The 22,555-nt window shown below is 37.4% G+C and overlaps 1 protein-coding gene across 1 annotated transcript; it reads right to left on the minus strand.

Annotated features, from left to right (window-relative positions):
• Nucleotides 1–596: 596 nt before the first annotated feature.
• Nucleotides 597–21,976, minus strand: LOC113671167 (exportin-7). Its single transcript, XM_027187378.2, has 35 exons — nt 21,934–21,976; nt 21,693–21,839; nt 20,694–20,784; nt 19,847–19,917; nt 18,312–18,407; nt 17,963–18,028; nt 17,404–17,439; nt 16,550–16,618; nt 16,398–16,436; nt 15,704–15,830; nt 15,026–15,099; nt 14,421–14,540; nt 13,712–13,858; nt 12,978–13,097; nt 12,814–12,866; nt 12,453–12,510; nt 11,954–12,089; nt 11,108–11,213; nt 9,786–9,921; nt 9,395–9,468; nt 9,123–9,203; nt 8,405–8,468; nt 8,069–8,222; nt 7,704–7,774; nt 7,257–7,345; nt 6,545–6,735; nt 6,107–6,161; nt 4,917–5,076; nt 4,613–4,702; nt 4,106–4,154; nt 3,468–3,625; nt 2,833–2,883; nt 2,671–2,718; nt 1,546–1,673; nt 597–1,384 (listed from the first exon to the last, which is right to left on the minus strand). The coding sequence occupies exons 1-35, from the start codon at nt 21,943–21,945 to the stop codon at nt 1,270–1,272; spliced, it is 3,282 nt and encodes a 1,093-aa protein (XP_027043179.2). The 5' UTR covers nt 21,946–21,976; the 3' UTR covers nt 597–1,269.
• Nucleotides 21,977–22,555: the final 579 nt, after the last annotated feature.

The following is a 22,555-nucleotide window of genomic DNA, read 5'->3' on the forward strand; positions in this document are numbered from 1 at the left end:
CGCTTGCCATAATTCGCGGGCGTGCCGTTAATCTGAATGGAAAAAACGAGGTATAATAACTTACAGTGCGGACCAAGAAAACGAGGTCAGTAACATGTTCGTCATATCTCTGGGTACAAATAGAGGGGGAAGATTAAAATTCAAACAAACTTTTCACTTTACCGAGCCATACAGTGATATACGGCCCGAAAATTGACTAATCATAGAGCACGTACTGAGAGAAATGGTAATATCCCATTTGGACAAAAACTCTTGTCAACGGAGGTAAGCTTGTTCCTATAAAAACAGTTTCTATCTTGATTTAAGTCTTCACTGGCTACTTAGCACTCCCTTCACTTCCATTATTAAATATATATGAAAATCGGGAAGAACTCGGAGGATTTCTCAGTCATTCCCGTCCTTTTAGAAACGGACATCAATACGAAGAGTGCGTTCAGCATAATCACACTTACATGACACGTTGCTTAGTAACACTTCTGACCGAAATGTGGGTGCATTAAATGTTCGGCGTTTCACGGCACTAAATGACGTCATAAAAATAACGTGACCATCTCGTCCTATTAAATATTTTTAGAGTCATGACATGAACTGTAAACTAAGATTTCTGATATTCTTTATTTCCTAGAAAATACTTAAGGGAGACATTTATTTAATCCTAATTTACTGAAGTACAGGCACAATTTTGCAAGCAAACCTTTACATCTCTCTGGGAAAAGCCACGTCGAAATGATCAAATTTCATCCAGTCTTTACGAGAGACGAAATAAAGGCAGATCCAGGAAACGCGCATGCTTGTCTTCCCCAGTGGGCTGCGGTAAAGATTTCTGACTTTTACTGGGTCGAATTAAGAGGAAAAATTCCATTACAGAAGCTAATTTTTCTAAACAGTATACACTAAGTATTTCAATCAAACATACGATTCTATTTAGAGTTACTTTTCTGCGTCAAGGAAAGCTTGGCTATCCTTTCGTTTTCCCTTTTTTAACTGCGCGCTACCTGGCAGAGCAATAAATGTTCTATTACAGGACACCGTTTGCATCAAACGTTCTACGAGGCCAGCGGCTCGTGATGGAGCAATTTAGTGTTCTAGCTATTGTTTTCTCTGCGTAATTACTTGGTCCCTTCAGGAAACAAACACAAGTCCTGACTACCGCGTCTCCATTGGATGCGATTGATCCCGATCTTTTCCTTCCTACCGCGCTTTCCTAATGATTATCGCGAAAGTGATGATCAACTTATCGACCGGTTGGTCGGTCCGCAAAAGTTGTAATCACGCCACCATATCCACCCCTCCATCCACTTTGCCTGCTGTGCCTCCTCCATTGCTTGAAGCCTTCAGTGAGTTGTTCACTTCCCGTCTGAATATTGATAAGTTTTGGGTGAACCTGTATCAAATAACAAAATTTAATCTACTTTTTTCATTCAACACACTTATTTCACGAGAAGTTTCAACGAAGTCATTCCATATTACCAACTCATCGTACGGACACTTTTTCAACCTGGTCATCTAAACTTGCATACGATTGTTGTTCTCGAAAGTACTGACCTGTCCCTGTTTTTGGTGATGAGCGATGGTTCTACCCCGTCCATAAGATTTCTGAAACACTGCGCCATATCTTCTTGTTTCTCCGGCGGCTGCATCGCGATAACATTCCGCTGTAGCTCTTGAAAATACTGAAATAACCACAAACGTTTTTTTACCGGTGTAAAGTTGCATTAGAAACACGGTGTCGAATCGTAAGTCCTTGGGACCAAGACTGACTATAGTGGCATCCCTACATGCGATCGGACCGCTCTTAGATCATTGTCACACCGTATTTATACCTGTCTGCCTGGTAAGAAAGGAGCATTTTGAGACTGACCACTCTTGAAAAACATAACAAGCTTGAGTGAGGCTCAAAACACCGCAGGCCTTGAAGATCTGGTCGAATCAACAAGGTTGAAGCACGAAACGATACCAATCCTTTTGAATTTTTTAAAAAGTTTATTGGAATATGTATTAATTTCAGGTCACATTTAAATAGACAAAATTGAAAGGATTCAAGGTAGAGGAATAACTGAAAACGACAGAGTGAAAATAAATGATGAAAAGAAGATGACTTCCCTTTTGCTTTAAGAACAGAGAGGCACTCGTAATGAAAGGCAATCGGATACAATGAGTGAACAATCAAAAAGAATTCTCACTTTTTCTCTAGCTCGCGATCGTTCATTGAGCCGTCATCTTTGATTTAGTGAAAGAGAAGACGGGGAGAGCGAGGGTCGGGCAAAACCGAGCACTCAACCTCCCGGAAAGGCTTCTAAATGAGAGCACCTCCTGATACGTTCCGCTTCAGATATTTCCACAAACAATGGAAAAAAGAACTAATAAATTTCACCTTTGATAAACTTTTTCCACAGGCAACCTCTGTGAAATTGGCAGGCGATTAATAAGCAACACAACAGGGAAAATACGCCACACCAATCAGAGGCTCTGTTTCAGAAACTCTCCGGGAATGCGTATTTTTTCCCCCTTCCCCCCTAATCGCTGCTTTCCTCTTCCCTGTCGTCCACTCTCTTGGAAGTGACCTGTTTCTTTTCCCAGCTTTCTTCTATTTAAAAATCTAAGATGGCGGCTTAAGTTTACGAACGCTCGCTTGACAAAAAAACCCGGCACCTCAGACTTTTATCTTACCTTCTCGTTAAGCAGAATAAGGCCGAGGAGGGGCCTGGACATAGACCACTGCAAAGGGAGAAAAGAAATCAATTTCGCTGTGATGTTTCAACGTCCAGAGTTGCCAGCCGAAAGCACGCTGAGAGAACGATGTGCAAAGGTTATAACAGATGTTATAATTACCTGGTTTTTGCAATCTTCAAACATGACAATGTTCAATACTGTCGACAGCATCTAAAGTAAAAAAAAAATAATAATCAAACCAACAAACACAAGCTGCGGTCACCGTCAACATACCCTCTCCTATGGAATTCTAGTCTGAGGGCCTTGCCTTTATTTTAGTGCGGGGAAAAGAGATTTGAGATTTTTGGCTGGGGAATAGAAAACAAAATAAAATAAGACTAAACCACCTTTTGAAATGTCATAACCGTCTACTTGAAATCGCCTTACAATTCAACGACAATCCTCTGATTATCTGTATTGAACCTCAACAGTTTTTCCTATATATGTATATAGTGTTTGATCGAAAATGTTTTAGCAGTATACAAAAAGTAAACTGAAAAAAAATCCTTTGTTAAATATACAGTAAATATACAGGTGATCCTCCTGCAAAAGGACTAAAAAAAGGTTGTGGCTCTCGTCATATCATCACATCTTTGTATGATTATGGTGGCTTAATTTCTGAATCTTTTTTAAATTGTACGGTCTTCCCTTCTGACGAAAAAACTGTCACCCACCCATTATCCACCTCCTTCCCGCTTGTTTCTAAGAAGAACAGAAATCAAGCAAGAAAACCAGAACACTTAGCTCATACTGACCTGTTGGATCATTTCCGGGTGTGACTCTAATATTCGTAAACATGGTGGTTGCGGTTCCATACCAGTTAAGTTTTTCTTCCGTCTCTTGGATAGCGTTTTGTACAAGTGAGTCACTATGAAGTCTAGTGTGCCGCAACATCCTGTGCAGACCATAATGTCTTGCAAGAAAAACGAAAACATAGTCAACTCTTGGATTCTGGTGATCTATTGAGGTGAATGCGCCGATGTAATATAATCGTTTGTCAGTCAATTGTTGCGCGCGCGCGATTCACATAGGATCCTACCCGATTCAAAACCATGAGTGGAATAAAAATCCCAGACGCATGGATCCCAACAACCAAGACTTAGCAAAAGGAGAGTCTTGCGAAAGCAAAACTCTGAGGGCACACACTTGTGCCATGTACCCATAACAGCTGATGAGAACTGGCCAATCACAGCAGGTTATAATGTTTCGTAAAGAGACGCGTTACCGGTCCACCTCATTGCCTGAAGGGTGCTGGCAGTGTGCAGTCAGAATGTCGCATTCCAAAACGGAATTGAATACATTACGACGTTGCGCATTTTTTAACTAATCATAGCACAGGTAAAAACTGGATGCACTACGCGTACTTCAGTAACAACAAAAAGCACTTCCTCACCTAAAGCTGTAAGGCCCTCCAATATGGAGGATAATATATACATAAATACCTGTAAAATGAATAAAGAATCGTTTTAAATTCACGGCATAAATCACTTTCAAATCTGGTTTGCATAGCAAATTCCGTGAGATGTTATCATACAGGGTATGCCCGATTAAGGGCGCCTTAAAATCGATTAAAATGTATTTTGAGTCGTAAACCAAAGGAATCACAACGCGTCCAATCAGAACAGGGGAAAATATGCCAAGGGGGCCGACTAGAAAATTGAGTTAAAAGATATCAACTGCGTACAGTGCGGGGAAACGCGGATTACCAAGTCACGATTTGTGTTGCATCTGATTTTGGTCGAGAGGGTGGTGCGAGTTTTCTGAACCAACTGCAGAGCGTAATGGTGCAAAATTAGTGAAATTCCGGATTACTTCTCAGTCAACTGAAAATTGCTCGCCATTTACTCTGCCTGTTATTAAGAAAAAAAAAACTTGCGAAACCCAATGGATGACTACTTACTTGAGGTTCAAGACTACTAAGAAAATTCATGTGATCCTGCGTTAGAATCTCCAGCAGAGCATAATATGATTGACTCAGTTTAGGATATTCCTGAAAGAAAAAACTGTGTTACTACGCAGGCAGTATCATTTTATAGAGAACAAAACGCATTGAAGGGCCTGAATGGTTTTCATAGGAGCTACGTCATTCCTTGTGTACCCTAAATATTTCGTTCTAAGTTTTGTGGAAGTATTTCCTGATACAAGCTACATATAACATGATATTCAGTAATTACATCAAACAACAATTCAGTAAGACAACGTACCAGTAAATTGCTGTGAGGAATTGAAGATAACAGTTCTACGAACGTTTTCAACGCTTTCTCCAAAGCATTGTCACCGTACAAACCAAACACACCAAAGTTAACATAACCGCCACACAAGGCAGCCTTTAAAATGGAGAAGCAAATCGAGATTCCTTTGAGTCTGCAGGATAGTTAGGGATGAAAGAAACACTTTCTCTTGGCTAAGTGAGTTACATGGCGGATTAAGTTTTCCAGTGTTACATTGTCTTTGTTGTTTTGTTTTTGTTTTAACCTGAATATGGCAATCAATAGTAAGTATAACTCTCTGCACTTCAGGGTTCAAAGGGAAGTATCAACCACCGCACTACCGGGCACTTAGTTTAAAGATATACCCTAACGGACAAGGATGAAAATTAAGAATTTCCCATGACTCATCTTCATAAGCTTCTGGAAATGATAATTTACACTAAGCCGTGACAGTTTCGCGTATGACTAAAGTTCTAGCTTTAAGTCACGTCTACTCAGTTAAGAGTAAAGAGACCGATTAAAAAAAGAAAGTTCACCGTATGTCATTAGCAAGGAACACTCAGAAAAGCCAATTGTTATGGAAAGCGTCCAAGAGGGATAAGTAGAAAGCAAAACATTAGGGTTACAAACTAATGAGCCACATTGCCCTACTCATCCCCTATACTAGTACAAATAGGGAAGTAAGAGCGACCGGACTACGGGGTACTTACTACAAAAAAATATCCTACCATGTGAAATAAGAAATTCCCTATAATTAATTTTAGCTTCGAACCGTTATGGTTACAAACAACTGACCCCGTTTCCCCTAACCCCCCCCCCCCAATCCAATTGATCTACTGATTCCTTACGCCAGTATAGATCAAAAAGCCTGCGTTTTACAAGTCATACCTTGCGAATTTCGTAAGTAAAAAGCTGGGCAATTCAATAGGTTCACATATCACTGGCGTCCTACTTACTTTAAGGATCAGCGATGGGGGAGGCGTTTCGAGTAAAATAGATAGTAAATTGTGTGCTCGGTCGTCGAATCAAGAAAGTAGTTATTACTTTTCTCACAAGCGTAGGACAAAGACAAATCTGAGTGAACCCCTGGCATTAGGATGTTTCTGTCTTCCTTATTATCTACATACGATGCTTTCATTAAACGGACTTTAAGGGACTAAAATTATCGACGCATCAAAGGATACTTTAATTTATACATCTGGTCCTCTGGCGTGTCTGTTAAAGTAAGGATTCGTGTCCCTAAAAATGAATGGTTTTCTTTCAATAATCGATGGCATTACAAAAAGTTTAACACCACACCTGGGGACTGCTCGACAACATTGAACTGAATGTGCATTGAAGAAACTCATTAGACTAAACACAGTACATATACCAAATTATTCTTTGAATAAAGCACAGAAATGTTCTATTCACTGAGGTGAAAGTTTCGATAGAAGTCCACCATCTTATTTAAGTTCAAAGATCGAGCCTAAGAACGAGTTATTACTTTCATCAAAGTAAGGTGAGGTTGTTTAAACAGAATCAGTAAATCTTTCTCCTTCATTGGGACGTTTCCTTACTACTTCCTGTCACTAAAAGTTCCTTGAGAACAGGAAATAAGTAAAAGATACAGAATAAATTACCGTAAGCTACGATCATTTCACTGGTCACTCTAAAAAGTAGGATTCCATTTGGCGAGGAAACATCGAAGTGTAATCTCTGTGAACGGTTCTGCACAAGTTCAGCCATGAGTTTTAACACTGGTGTGGACACGTTAGGATCGTGATACCACCATTCGATCGCACGCAGGAGAACAGACGTGTATGTGGGATAGCTTGAGTTAGTTAAGGTTATTCTTCTGAAATGGAACCTGTACTGATGTTTCGTCGGACTAGTCACGGCTACTATAACCTAAAACAGTGCTATTCACTGAGTACCTCGCAAGGGATTTGCGCCCGAAAATATTCTAATTGTTGCAGGAATAAATGAGATATAATCACTTTTTTAGTACAAACTAAAAGAACCATTCACCTCAGTGCCACCAAGCTACCTTCACTTCAGTGAATAGTTGTTAATTATCAGCTGAGTGAGACGCAGAAAAAGTTTGGTGACCGGATTTTGACCGTTAAGTACGATGTTGTCACGGGTAACCTTTCCTCGTTTACAGTGGTAACCGAATCTCAAGAGGTGTGCGTCGCCAACTGTCAAACATGAGAGCCTGCCAAAAGAGGTTCAACGACACGTTGCCCCTGGAAACGGAGCCAGTTACCCGTGACAACAACACGATTTTAACGCCAAACTTCCCGCGCCTCACTCAACTGAAAATCGCAGTAACCAATACCATATAAAGGATACATCCAATCAAAGAGCATCATATAACTGGACTTGCTGTTGAACGCAAAAGCGAGTCCGCGTATATCTCGACAGAGACCAACCAAGGTACGCTGCAAAAAGAAGACAACCATAACTATTCGAAAACCAGACTTATGACATAACACAGACAAACAATCGTTAATTCGACAACGATCACGATTTTCTTTTGGCAAACAGCCGTCCTTTTCAGGGCTACCCTCGGCCAGGTAACTACATTACACCATGCGATCAAAACTGAATATCATGCTCGTGGCGTTCAGATTAACTAAACAGTTTCTTAGGGCTCTACTTTCACTACTTCTGAAGTAGTGTACATCACTCTTATCAAGAACAGTTTCCAACAAGTTTGAATACGGTAATCAAACCTGGAAACAGGCCTTAGGTGCAAATGGGTTTCTTAACAGAACATATCAAAAAAAACGAAAATACCTTCGTCTCCTCTTGTTGGAAAGCATTGTTTCCAACAGAAACCAAATGACTCGCTACTGAGTCCATGGTGGCTGAAAATTAAAAAAAATTAATTGAATAGAAAGAAAGATAAATAGTGATGTGGCAGATAACGAGATTGAGAAGATAACAATCTGCCAAAATTTGCGAGAGATCTCATCTAGTTCATTATGCCGTTGGTTATTGTACTAGGAATCTTAAAAGGGAACAGCGCGATCGAGAGAGTCTTGCAGCGTTTCCCGCAAAACGTGGGTGTCCTATTTGTTGGTAATGTCACCACAGGATGGGTGGATTTATGTGCACTTTTATCGCATTTGTTTCACTGTAACAACAAAATCAGTTCTTACTTGTAATCGGAGACATGAATGATTCGAATTTCTCCTCATCTTCGCCCAAGTCTACCATCAACAATCTGCCAAGGGCAACATAAAATGTGGTTCTACTGCGCATGTCTTTGTACGCTCGAGAAGCGTGCGATCCCAGAAATGGAAAGTGCTCACTCTGGAAGGGAAAACAGAGAGAACAAGTTTATTTTCATGACTTTCTTAGCTGTAATCAAAGTAATTTCCGACAAAAGATTTGTTTTTAATTACAACAACTTCAGTAAATCAGAGGAATTAAGTCAGAAAAAAGGACTGGTCTGTATGAGTCAGACTAAAACTCACATCATAAAACAAACGTACCGTATGATTGTTGAGCACAAATTGTACAGCATCCAACTTCACCAATTTGCGAGCGCTGCTATAGTTACGTCACGTTAAGGCATAATTATAAAACACGTTAAAGCACAGCTACTTCTTTATAATAACTTGAAAATGAAAACGCTGCGCTAACTGCTTTTGCAATGCATAAACCTGCGAAAAAAAAAAAAACAATAACTCAAGAACACTAACATCACGAAGGCATGGAAAGTTTCACAGATGTGCCCTGATTCAAATGACTGGCTCAAGACTCGCTCTTACTTTTAACACCAAATAAAAATTTGTTTGAACTTCGCTGGCAAGATTTCCATTTTATCAATATTACCAGCTGATTTCAACAACTCTGAGAAACTAAAAGTCTGTAAAAGAAACGCTCATAAAGATAACCAATCAAGTTTGCTTGATATTGAAACTGGGTATCACGATTGTTATATCTATTCTGTAAAGGATGGTGAGTAAAGAAAGTAGCACGTAGCGTGATCTTATTTTAATCATTATTCAACAAAAACACGAGCCTTTCTTGTTGCTAACAACTAGAAGATCCGTACTAACATAGTTTGTTATTCACTCTCTTTTTCTGTGCACTATAGTTGATTGGGGCATCACTCTTATCAGTTATCAAGCGATAGAAATCTCGAGCTTATAAACTTATTGTTAAGTTGTATAAACTTGAATTGGTAGACAACGCTAAAAAGGATATCCAACGGATAGATCACTCAGAAGCTGCAAGGTTTTAGAGATGATGGCTTCACTGGTGCCCCAGAACTTCATGTTCGTGATTCTAAAAACAAGATAAGACATCTCGGTGGCCATTGAGATTACTAAGGGTTTAATTTCTACCCACACAAGCGAAAAGCTTGGAACGACCCACCAAAGGTCCACCCTAACGAGTGCGAAGCAAAGTTCGCTGGAAGGGAGGAGAATGGAAATGAGAATTAAAAAAAAACAACAACAACAACAAAAGCCGCTTACATTTTCCCCATAAAGACACTCAGAACGTTTGATTCATCGTGAAGGCCAAGTCTCTCTGAAAGTCGCCTATAAACCTGTTTGTTAGAAGAGAACAAAAGTTACTTGGTGACCGCGCCAGGCTTGATCAAAATTTTCTTGCCTTAAAAGTTTTGATTCCTTTTTGAAAACTCAGCTCAACTATGACGTGTTTTACTTTAAGCTATGAAAAGTTTGAGTTAACCATGGACTTACATACACTTAAAATCGTAAAAACCAAGTCTTTACATAAAGAAACATACTCTCTTAAAGAACATGGTTATGTCAGACGTGATGAAGTGATCCTTTTGAATTTATGACACAGTGAAGTGTCTTTCGAGTGCCTCGAGTGTAAGGAAACTCATTTCTTTTTCACCTTAGATGTCTTCTGTGCTTGATCTCCAACGTACATCTTCCGAAACTGTTCAAAGAAACTCAGAATGGCCAGCTCCAGCTTCTCACTCCCTCGTTGAGAAAGCTGAGAATCTGTAAGATTCATCAGCTGCAATACCCTTATAAAAAACAAAAAAAGCAAGGAAAAAAAAAAGCTCTGTATACAATAATCATTCGGGTGAGGGGAGTCCTGCCTGAATATGACATTTACCAGTACCAGTGACTAGCGTTTCGACATCCTGACAGGCAGGAAGTTGTCCTGAGAGTTAAGTGAAGACTTCGGGTCAGGTCGTCCGAATGATTGAGGATCGACCACTCATGGGGAATCAGATTCGCCAAAACGTCGCAAAACATCTTTCTCTGTTTCATTACCGAGCTCGAAATTTACTGATCTCTTTTTCTGTTTACGCACATAACGCTTTCGAATTACCGATCACAGAAGTATGCTGTGCGCATGTCACTGACATATGAACCTTAAAAAGGCTAAGTTCACCACAGAGAATTTCTGTGGCTCCACGGTAGAGCTGCGAAACGACAACATTCGAGAGAAGACGAAAAAAATGGACTTTTTCGTCGAAATGTCAGTCAATAATGTCACCTTCAAACCATCGTTTTCAGGAATACATTAAGCCAAACAAAGAGACTACACAATCAACTATTACTCCTGTTACTCTTCCTATAATTGTTGCTATCATTGTTACTTAAAAATTTATCTAATTAAAAATTGTTATACTGTTTGCAAATAATTCAGTCCTCACTTGAAATACCTCTCTTAAGCTTTCTAGTCTCTATCTCTGCGTTTTGCACAATAGGACAAGAAATTGCAATAATAATAATTAAAATAATAATAGTAGCGATTATAACTTTCTTCATGCCTAACATTCACGATTTCTTTGCCCAATGACAAATAACGTTTAACCACCCAAAAGCCTGGTGTTGAAAAAAAAAATATAAGGTCAAGCACATTGAATCATTAAATAAAGATTACCTGCATCGAAAAACTACAATGTACATGACAATAATCTTTGTTACAAAATACAGTGTACCAAAATGAAGCTTTCACCTTGATTCCGTTTCAAAGAATTAGGTCTCTGTTATAATAGAATACAACAAGTAAAGTATATAATCTCTACTTGTGTGTTCCATCGATGACAAAACCCTGACGGAATTTTCCATTCAGTTCAACCAAGACTCAAGTTTTCCACTATTACCAAAACATTGCCTACCTACTGGAGGATAGAGTAGGATGTTAACTAGAATAACATGACAACGATAATAGGAACAACTGAGCAGCAGCCTACTTACCTACACACAAGCTCACCATCCAGTGCGTCATACTCATCTACTGTTGCATAAGACACTCTACCTCCAATAACAGAGCCAATAATGTACACAAGCCATGTAAGGCGACCTGGAGAACAAAGGCAAAGGTTCATAATGGTTTATCGCGGGATTTTCGACAATGTGTCATCGTACCGAGACCTAACTAATCATGAAAGCTAATCAAAACAAAAATTCTCAAAAGAAACTTTCGTACTCACAGTTAAGTTAAAAAGACACTTTATTAACTACCGATACAAAGCAAAATTACGACGCAAAATAACTTCCAATAACTTACTTAATAGTCACATACTTGGTTTAAAATATAAAATTTACAAATTTCTCATGCGTTTCACGAAACACCCTTCTCTCATGAATATGAAAGCGACCTCCGCAATGTTGAACACTACTTGAGCAGTAGTAAAAATGAGGCCTGAAAAAAATTCAGGCCTATACGGGATTTGAACCCATGAACCCATGACCTCTGAGATACCGGTGGAGATGGTCGCTTTCATATTCACGTCTTTATCAGCAGTTCACATAAATGATTTTATGATTTTCATATATTCACAGTCATTTACTCTACCCTTACTTTCACACGACCTCATCAGCTACATTACCATAAGACATCTTACTCGCACATGTCTTCATTAGTACTCTATACACTGTAGAGCCACCCAGAACTAAAACTAAAAGAAGCAAACTGCGCGCGAAAGGCAGTTTTGCATCTGTTGAATCAAAACGTTGGCACCAGTTTTACATGTTATTTAAAATCACGCATAAAATATTGTAATACTGTTTCCAGTTATGTTGTCACCCATCGGTTGATACCTTCCTCAATGGCCAGGTCCGTGGTTGAAGCAGAATTGTTTTGTATTAGTTCTTGATATCGCTGAGCTGATTGGTCAAACAGTGAAATTAGCAACTGACAAGTTTTCTCGTAGTCGCATCTCCCAAATATAGAAAGCTGCAAATAAAATATCATCCATTTTAATGAATTGTAATGTATTTTGCAGTTCTATAATTATAAGTTGTTTGTAATTAGATTTTTTACTAACTGGCCGCCTAGACTAGCATCCGCTATCTGCAGGCCAGGAAAAAACTGTCACTTGTCTTTAGAAATTTGCATTAATAAGTAACAGTGCCCAAAAATTTTAAATAAATTTCGGAATGAAACCTTTGCTTACACAGTGGATTGACATCTATAAGGCAATCCCTGAGAACACATTTTCATCTGAGATCAGAATCTCTTTCCCTTTATGACTGACTGAAGCTAGCCAGAAGGTAAGTTGTAGTTTTGCAGTATTTTTATATAGGACAGTCACGTTACCTGGTCCAGCTGCTGTTGAACTGTGCCTGAATCATCCAGTGGATCTTCAGCACTATCCCTAAGAAACAAACCAATTCTTTGTGAGAATAGAGATCTAAAACTGAATTCTCAACAATGTCTCCCATATACTGTTTATATTTTCAACTCTGAGAATTTGGTGTTAAATCAAAGAACACCTTCTATCTGATATTTTTCTTGCTTCTCATCACCACTCTGCTTCAGACAGTTTGGTTAATTTTACTTTGATTTTTCATTGGCTCTTGAGGGTATTTTCCTTACTTCTGATTGGCTGTCGTATTCACTTTGGTTTTGGTTTTACGTCACTCACTTGAAAAGCGCTTTGTACAATCTCCTACCTTACCTAATAACTACTTCAACAGAAGCCATCCGTGACGTGACATAAGCTTTGGTGACCTGACAATAGACAAGAAGTGAAAAGACAAAAATAAACCAGACCATTTGTAAACAGCCTCCTTTGACTACCATGGATTACAAACTGTAAACTGTTATGTGTGAGGATAATACCTCAGGGGCATAAGTTACTAGAAGGTGTGGTTCTGTGTTCTTCACGTAGGGCATTGAAGCAACCATCCTTTGCCACAGACTCAAAAGGTAATGTAAACTATTAGGAGCAAACTGCCACATCTGAAAAAAAAAGCACAAAATGCATCAGGAAGAGTTTTCTTCAATGTCTAGCTATTTAAATGACATTCAACTTATGGCCTTGAAAGTCATCCCTTTCCATCCCAGGTTACTGTCAACAAAACAGGGTGCCTTCCGGAAAAATCGCCCTATGGGCGCTACTTCTAAAGAAACCAGAGAAACCTATATATCACAGCTTATAAATTATGGGTTATGAAAATAACAAATTTTTTCGCAGTTTTTGTTTTTGACAGGCATATGTAAGACTTAAAACAGAAAACTGACTGTGTTTACTTAACTGCATTACCAGCCTCTGTCTTACTGTGGACCTCCACACAAACTGAACATTATCACTCAGCAGACAATAGGCTAACAAAGTGTGAGGCTTTTTCAATATTTCTATTGGTTCCTGAGACACACAGTCACACAACAATATTGACTTTGCACTCAAAGAAGCAGAACAGATCTCAAAACTCAAAAAATTTATTCACAAGGAAAACTACATAATTGAAAATTCCAAAAGTGCTAATATGGACAAACATGGTTGGAGGAAGTGACGCTACTGACACTATGACATAAATATATACTAAACTGGACGATTCATTGTTTCGTCTTACCTGCAAACTTGTCACTGTAAACTTTGCTATAAGTGCTATAAAGTCAGCATAACCTTCCACTTTTACGATCTCCCCAAGCTGATAATTCGACTTCAGCCTTGCAAGCAGCCGGCAAAACTCATGGTAGTTATTTGGATCAGAAAGAGACTACAGTAAAATTCAAAAATTGAGTAGTAAGCCCTTATTTTTTCCAGTATCCCTGAATTACAATAAATTTTCAAACTGGAACATTGATTTTGATTACTTGTGCACTACCCAAAGAGAATCTTTCCAGTAAATACATCAATTGAAAAATGGATGGTGTTTAGTCTGGTCTCTCCTACAGGTCTTCTTGATACATTACTATTGCTCACGGCCTTTTTTTTTATATATTAACTTAAATTTGAAGGAAAGGAAAATGTGTTAACTTTCACTGGACAAAGATAAATTTCTCTCAAAAGTGCCATAAAGAAAATTTCTTATGGAGAGTAATTTGCTAATTTGGGGTAAATTATTGTTCAAAGCAAATTATTGCCTAAAGATTTGTGCCAGAAAAAACTAAAAGCAACCTGAAATTTCTAAGAAACTTCTTTGAATTTACACAGTGAACTAAAATTTACCATTTTTTAAGTGAAAGTCACAGAAAAGTAAAGAATTAAAAAGTTTAACATGTAATACTTTTACAAAATACTAAAGGACATACAAGTTCATGGTCATCTAAAAAACATACTTGAGGGGACTCCAATATTCCCTTAACACCCTGAACCAGCTGTTCTAGAAACTTTGCTCTCTCATTATTGTTAAATAATGATCTTCTGATGGATGCTAGTTGGACTAAACATGAAAGGGCCTGCAAGATATAATCAAATTTTACAAGTATAGTTGTGTAACAGTAAGTGCTATCATTATAACTGAAATATATTGCTTAGTGCATGACTACACATCTGTGTGTACTTATATGTATATAAACAAGTTTCATAATTGTAATTGTATTACAGTTAGTGCTGTCACTATAGTGAACAAATTAAAAGTAATAGCGTATAACTTAATAATTAGTACAAAACTGTATTTTTGTGCATACTTGCTAGTACAGCCACATGTACACAATATATTTACTTATGATTTGGAGATGTCACTCAAATGTCATTAGAATTGCCCTGGCTATTACACAGTAATTCTCAGAAATGTTGGAAAAGTCCATAATTTCAAAACCACCAATTGCCAGCTATTTACAGTTACATATCTAACATTTCAACGCAGTTTTTTTATTACCTCAGAAAAGTTTTGCATATCTTGTGAAAAGTTCATTGTACATCTTATAAAAAGATAACTTACCATAGGAGAGAGTGAAGTTGGGAGAGCTCTGTATAAATCAAAAAATAATTGCAGAGTGGCCAAGTTTAAGAATGCTGAGGGGATAAGAAACAAAAGTCAGAACAGTGAAAGGCAGCACAGAATTACCTTAAATTTGAACCCAAGAGTTTTAAATAGGAAAATGTAAGGAAAAGCTACTCAGTAAAAGTACGAGTCAAACAAAACCAAAACATAGTACAAGATTGTTTTTAATGCTGCTCACTCCCATCTACAGTCATCTGTAGTTATGGTATTAAGAAGAATTTTCAATAAGAATCAGAGTGGGCAGAAAAAAGAGTATATTTACAGATGAGGCTACACACACAGTCGAGGAATTGGGGTGGTTTTTCACTGTCATGTTATAAATTAAGGTACATTGTGTTTACATTTACCCTGCACCATATTTCAATGGCTCAAAGGAGGGCAGAGGTAATGGGATAACACTACAAAACATTTTGAAAAATCAACTGTTGATTCCAAATATTAATGATTTGTAAGTCAAAGTTCTAAAGGACAGTAATTAACAAAAGAAAGAAGACTAAAGACAAATCTTTCCTCCCCAAAATGACAACCTCCAGTACTAGGGTGTCCAAAGTTCAAGTATGTATGCACATGATCTATCAACTATCATACTGCCAAAAACAAACAACTGCTCTGTACCTCCTCTCCAGCTGGTTGGTATTTGGACTGTGCCAAGGTCATCTGATGACTCATCCATGGAAGTGCCAATGAAATCAAATGAGAGACAGTTACATGTGAGTTGCAGGAGGTAACTCATTAGACTGTGCTGTGGGACAATAACATTATGACAAATCATTAACAATGACACTTGTAAGCTTATGGCAATCAGTTGAAACTCATATGACAGCACACCCTTGAAAAATGAAAATGCACCTGCATCTATAGCACATGTTAATTTGTAAAAGAACAAATAAGCTTTAGTGGAGCAGAAATTGATTAGATTTTGTTATCTGCAACTTGAAGAAGAAAGAGAGCTTAAGCATATCAATAATGGTAGCCTACAATGCAGGTGTAATTTTAGTGAGTTAGTATTAAGCATTTCTATTGGAATCTTGAATTTTTTTAACTAAAAGGAGACAATTAGCAAGAAAAAAAAACAGGGGAAGGGGGAGGGGGAGTGGAGGGGGAGTGGAGGGGGAGTCAAGAAAAACAAAAATGTTTCATTTACACCCCCCCCTTATCTGTCCACTAATAAAACATCAACCTCAAGAGCCCTTTGAACAATAGTGAGCTTGTAACACCAAATCATCCTCCACTATGTTTACATTTCCTCAAAAATTTAATAGATGATATCAGTGGTAAAACAATGAATAAAACAATGAAAGAAACAAACCTGACTGCCATCTTGTAAGTTCAACTGTTTGTTATAGGCCTTCAAAAAATAATTCAAGATACAATACGCTTTTGTTTAATAATGAGAGAGTTCAACTAAACAGTCATATCTTAGTGGAAAAAAAATACAATGGATTATAGAGAAACTGTTACCTCACGCAAAATATTTATTGACAGGTTGAAGATGTTAAATAGGGACAAATCTCTGAAAGATGATGCAATCTGAAAATATACAACAAAATGTCTTACATATCAGACAAAAAGGAAAGAATTAAGATCACTTGTCACTAGTAAAGCATTAAGCTCACTCTATTTTATGTCAGCTAAGAGCCTTGTACTGTACCCTACTTTTTAGAGGAATAATACTGTCATGTACATATAACTGTAGTGTCTGCTTTTGTTGTTGTTTTTTTCATAAAGTCACTCAATTCATAAAACTTCCCCTGTTCTTTTCAATACTATTAATGCTTTTAAGAAACATTCCCTGTCTATCACATGCTATCAGACTTGACCCTCAATTGCAATTTATGGTAAATCATTTGGAAAACTAAAATTAAGAAAATGGCCAGGAGAAAGAAAATTTTTGTCCACAAAAAAAGAAAAAAAAACAGAAAAGAAAGTTTGCACAATGTTGCATAACTCAATATACTGCTGAGCACATGGTTTGCATCTGGAATGGCCAAAATGGCAAGTGAGTCAGCTGGCAATCATTGAGGGAATTCATGTACTATTGCAAGGTTTAACACATGAACAACTGACGAGAAAAAGTAAGAAATTAAGAAAAGTTAATTTGGATTGCAAACCCTTACCAGCAGTGTTTAAATTAATACAGCTCCTACATGACTGCCAGACACAGGTCACCAAATTGGTGACTGCAAACTCAGTCACCAAAGTTTATTTTACTTACCAGAACAACTAAAACGGTTGCAGCTTAGAGTGCTATACAAGCTCTATTAACATAATTATAACCATAGTTATTGCCATTAGTGTAGTAATGTTGGACTAACCTTTCTGTGTTTGGTGAGTGATCTTGTAGAGTCAGCCTTAGAAAAAGAGAGAAGTTAATCATTGTTATTGCTAAAGGTCTGCTGAACCTTCCCCTCTTTACCAATTCATCTTGTCCAACACCCTGAGTGGCCAAGTCACTATTAGAGTGATTTTCAGCTTAGCATCAAAGGTAATCCAGAATTACTTCAGTTTAGCTTTAACCTGGTAAGTGAATGTTCCATGAAAACTTGTGCAATTGCAACTTATTATATTGACCTTTTGTTAGGAATCGCCAATGTTGTTGTTTTTTTTTTTGTCAGAGTCATTAGAAATAACCCCTAATTGTTTGTGGTAATAATTATGTTCCCAGTTATCATCTGATTGGTTAGGAGGTTGGAGAGAAAGAAGGCCAATGAAATCCAGAGTTATTTTCAGCCCTGTGATAATTTTCCCCTGACTAGAGCAATTGGTGTACAATAAGGAAGGTGTCTATCTGCATGATGGCTCTACAGCATAGCTTTCAGGGCTAAGAGAGGATCCAATATTTTTACAGACTTATACATACTGAATTATTCATACCTGGTTCATCTCACACACCAACTGTGATAGTATATGCACTCCAATAATACAGTGATCCACAGATCCCTAGAAAGTAACAAATACTGACAGTTACTTGTCAAATGAAGCATGTTTCTTTAATAAAGTTGAATGATACCAGACCATATGTAAAAGCTTGATTGTAGTCGTGGCAGGGGGGTTGGGGGTGGGGGTGGGAATGTGACAAAAAAATGAATTCCTCCTCATAACTGCCTTAGATCACAGCAGAAAACAAATGGAAAGGATTGAAATCATTTTGACTTGAACTTCGTAATCAGCTACTATGTGTGCATCCATGCACTAAGAAATAACTACCAATCAAGTGAATTACCTGAATAAATTTTCCCACATCTTCTACAATGGTTCTAAACACCAAATCATTTTTCTGCACATCAAACCAGCTCAATTTTGTCAGCCTGGCAAGAAACTAGACAAAAATGGAGCAAAAAAAAAAAAAAATTAGAAACACAGTAAATAAAAAATTAATCATGAAATACTAAATACAATAACAATCTCATTCCAGCATATTCAAACTCAAAGCTGGAAGCTGAAAAAGTTGAAAAAATTAGTTTTGTAAAATACTACAGAAAATGACCCAAATAAAATTACTTTTAATAATCTTTCCAGCCAGTTACAGCTATAGGTCTTACACACCAACTCTGAAAAATTGTTTTGTTTTATGTCAGAAGTTAAGAATGGTAGCTTTTCAGTGGTATCCGGTCACTTCACCCCATGGTCATTTTGCCCCCAGTTACTTTGCATCAACCAAAAGTCAGTTCACTCCATAATCGAAGTCACTCCCCTCAATACAAAAGTTACTTCTCTCCATGTAAGAAATTAGTGAAATATTGTTGTGAACTTTTTGTTTTGATGTTGGAGTTGGACTGATTTTGAACTTATGACAGTTCAGATTTATTAACTAATGCAACTTCCTCTTGTGTTTGCTTACACTTGGTAAGATGAAATATTGCTTTGCAACTTTTGCATCTACAACATCAGCATGGCATCAAGATCGTATTTGTAAATCAGACGACTATAACATACAATCTTGTAAGCAAATGTACACTTCTTGAAATTCGAGCACATTTTGAGCGCATCAAGATTGTAAGCATATATACACTTCTTGAAATTCGAGTGCATTTTGAATGTATCAAGATCGTATTTATAAAACAGACGATTATAACATGCAATCTTGTAAGTATATATACACTTCTTGAAATTCGAGTGCATTTTGAGTGCATCAACAACATTGGCATGGCGTGGGGGACAGAGAGAGATTAGGGCGAGGGAAACAAACAATTACAAACATGTCGTCAAGATTGTATAACATCAGTTAGGCAAATAGAATCTTGTAAGCATATATACACCTGACTTGTAACATGGGGCAAAGTAACTTTTGTATGGAGTGAAGTAACTTTGATTATGGAACAAACTGACTTTTGGTTGGAGCAAAGTGACTGGGGGCGAAATGACCATAAACCCTTTCCAGAGAGCTGAATTTCAGCACTACTGTGCAGTTGTCTCTACACTTAGCATTCACAGCTCTCAGTACATGTTTCAAAATTGTCTTTGAGTCAAATATGCAATCAGCATTGATAGGATAAACAGAACTTTACATCTTTGCCTGTGGGTACAAATAATCTTCTCTTGTTGATAATTTCAACTCAATAATCAAAGATAAATTTGTATCCACACCCATCCATGTAATATCCTCTAGCTATTCTCCATATCTTAATAAAAAAAGTAACTCTGCCCATCAAAATTTAGCAGGAGAATTTTGCATGGTAGCCAGAGAATTCTCTGAACACTGATATCTAATTAACACCCAGCATTTACTTTGGCCAAAGCTTATCTAAATTTAATCACCTGTATTAATGACTGTGAGACATAAGTAGCAAGGTTTGGCCTTGTTCCAAGGTAATTAAGAACATAGTTACCTGAAACACCATAAACAATCTGAGTTATTTTAAATCTGTAAAAGTACTTTAATAATTTATTGATTAAAAAAAAAATTCATGGAATAGCCACTGATATCAACCTTCACAGAAATCACCATCAAGATAAAACATTTGGCTGAGTATAAAATAGAGCCCCTTAAACTCATTTCTGGAAAATGAAAGTTTTAAATTTACAAGTAATAAAATGATTCCTGCTGGTGAACTGTGAGTAAAGAAATTTCAGAAAAGGAAGGCTGAAAAGATTAAGGCTTTGATGACTAGGGTAAGGGGGGGGGGGTCCTTCTTACATTTTACATACATCAAATAGTAAAAACAGTGATCATGAAGAATCAGATAAACAACTTAAAGGTTTGTGTCTCACAAAAAATTCACAGTTTACTGGATTATAATTATTTTGTATTTTCACTGGTCACAAAAAATTCCAAACACTTAATCCTGTATCATGCATTACCCTTTTCCCTCCCTCTTTCATGGCGCTGGAACCCATGCCTACCAGATACTAGTTGAATGTCACTACCAGCTAGGCCACATGTTGGTATTTTTTTTAAGGATTATATATTCATTAAAGGATTGTGTTCACAATTGAATGTAATCATATTATGATTTTGTGGATGAGATATAAGTGACAAGATAACAAGATGATCCTGGCAAATGAACTGCATAAATAACAAACTGCAGGATTGCAGACTGAATTCTACTCCACCCTGTCCTACCATCATTTTAACTTTCCCTAAAAACCAAGCTGAAAAACTTACGCATGTCAAGTCTTTGTTCCACAGGAAGTGTTGTGTTCTTACTGATAAGTCTTGTCAAAGAGGATGCTGCTATCAATTGGGAATAGGAAGACTGGAAAATAGAATTTTAAAATGTAAGGGGTTTAGTAGCAGTGCTGCGAGATGTGTTTATTTGTTTTCGATACATTAAGTTGTATTTTTGAAAGCTTCGATCTCAATGTGCAGACTTTACCTAGTAACTAAAAATGCAACCAAGAATTATGGCCCACAAAATTATTTCCTATGTGCTACCTATCCCAATCATTGCTAAACGTCTATCTCCAAAGTCTTTTTTCTGACATCATCACCTGAGGGCAGCAAAGATTTTATTTGCTTCTCCAGAGTGTCTACTTGGGAAATTTGATCATGGCTACTGCTACTTTTGATTACAAATGTTAAAAAGTATTCATTATTAAGTGTGAAATAAGGTTCTCAAATCATAAGTCCAGAATTTCACAAAAGAAAGTATGACTGTATGCAACATTAGGATGGAAATACAGCATTCACACATAATGCACTGCAATCATCTTGTCATGAAATACAATCTAATTGGCGTTTAGATACCGAGAAGCGTTTACATTTGAATCGACTAGGCGTCATGTTTAACTAGAGTAATAATAAAAAAAATTAATCCGTCAAGCATGGCACATGCACGTGCAAATAAAAAAGAAACAAACTTAAATGACAAATAAAATTAAATGATGACAATCTGTAAGAGTATTCACATCAAAACCAAAACATTTCAATAAATAGGATTTTTATTCTGCGGTATGAAAAAACGCACGTGATAATTAGCACGGGAATGAGATAGGTAACAGACAAGGAAAAATACCCTAAAGATATAATCAATTACGCGCGCGAAACCAAGCATAGTGGCATCAGGCTACAGTCCAGAAGTACACAAACTGAAACAATAAACACTTTCTTGTGAACAAATATCCGTTACATTGTAAGCTGCAAAGATGTTATGAGAAAACTTACACTCCCGCGCTCCAAAAGATATTGACACTTGGTCAGACAGTCAGGGGAGTTTGTGAAAGTGGAGAGCGCCCTTTCCGCCGCATTTCTTGTCACGGTATCGGTAGCTTCGTATAGCTGTTTGCAGAGGAGGTCAAGCTGAGCAATCTCCTGCAAAGAGAGACAAATTATCAGGGAAGCCTGCACAACAAAAACAATCGCAAAAGGTGTTTTTTCAAGCTCCATATACTTTATCCCAGATTACCTGTTCCTCCATTTTTGTTTTGGAACAAGACGTGGCGCACTTTGCATGCGCAGCGAGAAGAGAACCGCTGATGACGTCATGTTTTTAGTGATTTAGGTTTATAAAGAACATTGCATGGTTTGTAGGGCAGACAACAGAATTCGCTTCTTTAGAGATATTTAACAGACATTGACTAGGTAAAATGATCCAGCATCTTTACTTGAAAAGTAAATAACAAACTTGATTTGCCAAAAATGGTTGATCGATTCGTCCACCCAGGGGTCATAAGCGTCTATTGCGTGACGTTGTAACTCATAAAATTAAGAATACATTTCAAAGGACTAAGCCAACCCATACTGCCGAAATCACAAACCATATTATCACAAAACATTACCGGAAAAATCCGTAGCCTACGTGTAGCCGTACCCTCCCCCTCCCAAGTTGAAACGGAAGCGAGGGGAAGGTACGGCTACGCGTAGGCTAAAAAATCAGCTATAATTAATTGCAATACTTATCAAAGCAGATACAATAGTAATACTTTCAATGCTATATTTTAAGTGTATACACAAAGCCCTTCTAAATGAGAGTTAAATGAAAACAACAACAACAACAAAACATAAAAAAAACAACATAAAACCTTTGT

The sequence above is a fragment of the Pocillopora damicornis genome, chromosome 2 (genome assembly GCF_964200805.1).
Source record: "Pocillopora damicornis chromosome 2, jaPocDami1.2, whole genome shotgun sequence".
NCBI lineage: Eukaryota > Metazoa > Cnidaria > Anthozoa > Scleractinia > Pocilloporidae > Pocillopora > Pocillopora damicornis.

Excerpts from the sequence above, each read along its gene's own strand:
- LOC113671167 (XM_027187378.2), bottom strand. Across the intron at positions 16,619-17,403 it reads CACTCACCAAACACAGAAAG|ATTGCATCATCTTTCAGAGA; the intron begins GTTAGTCCAACA and ends GTATATTTTCAG. Across the intron at positions 4,703-4,916 it reads TTCCTCACAGCAATTTACTG|GAATATCCTAAACTGAGTCA; the intron begins GTACGTTGTCTT and ends TTTTTCTTTCAG.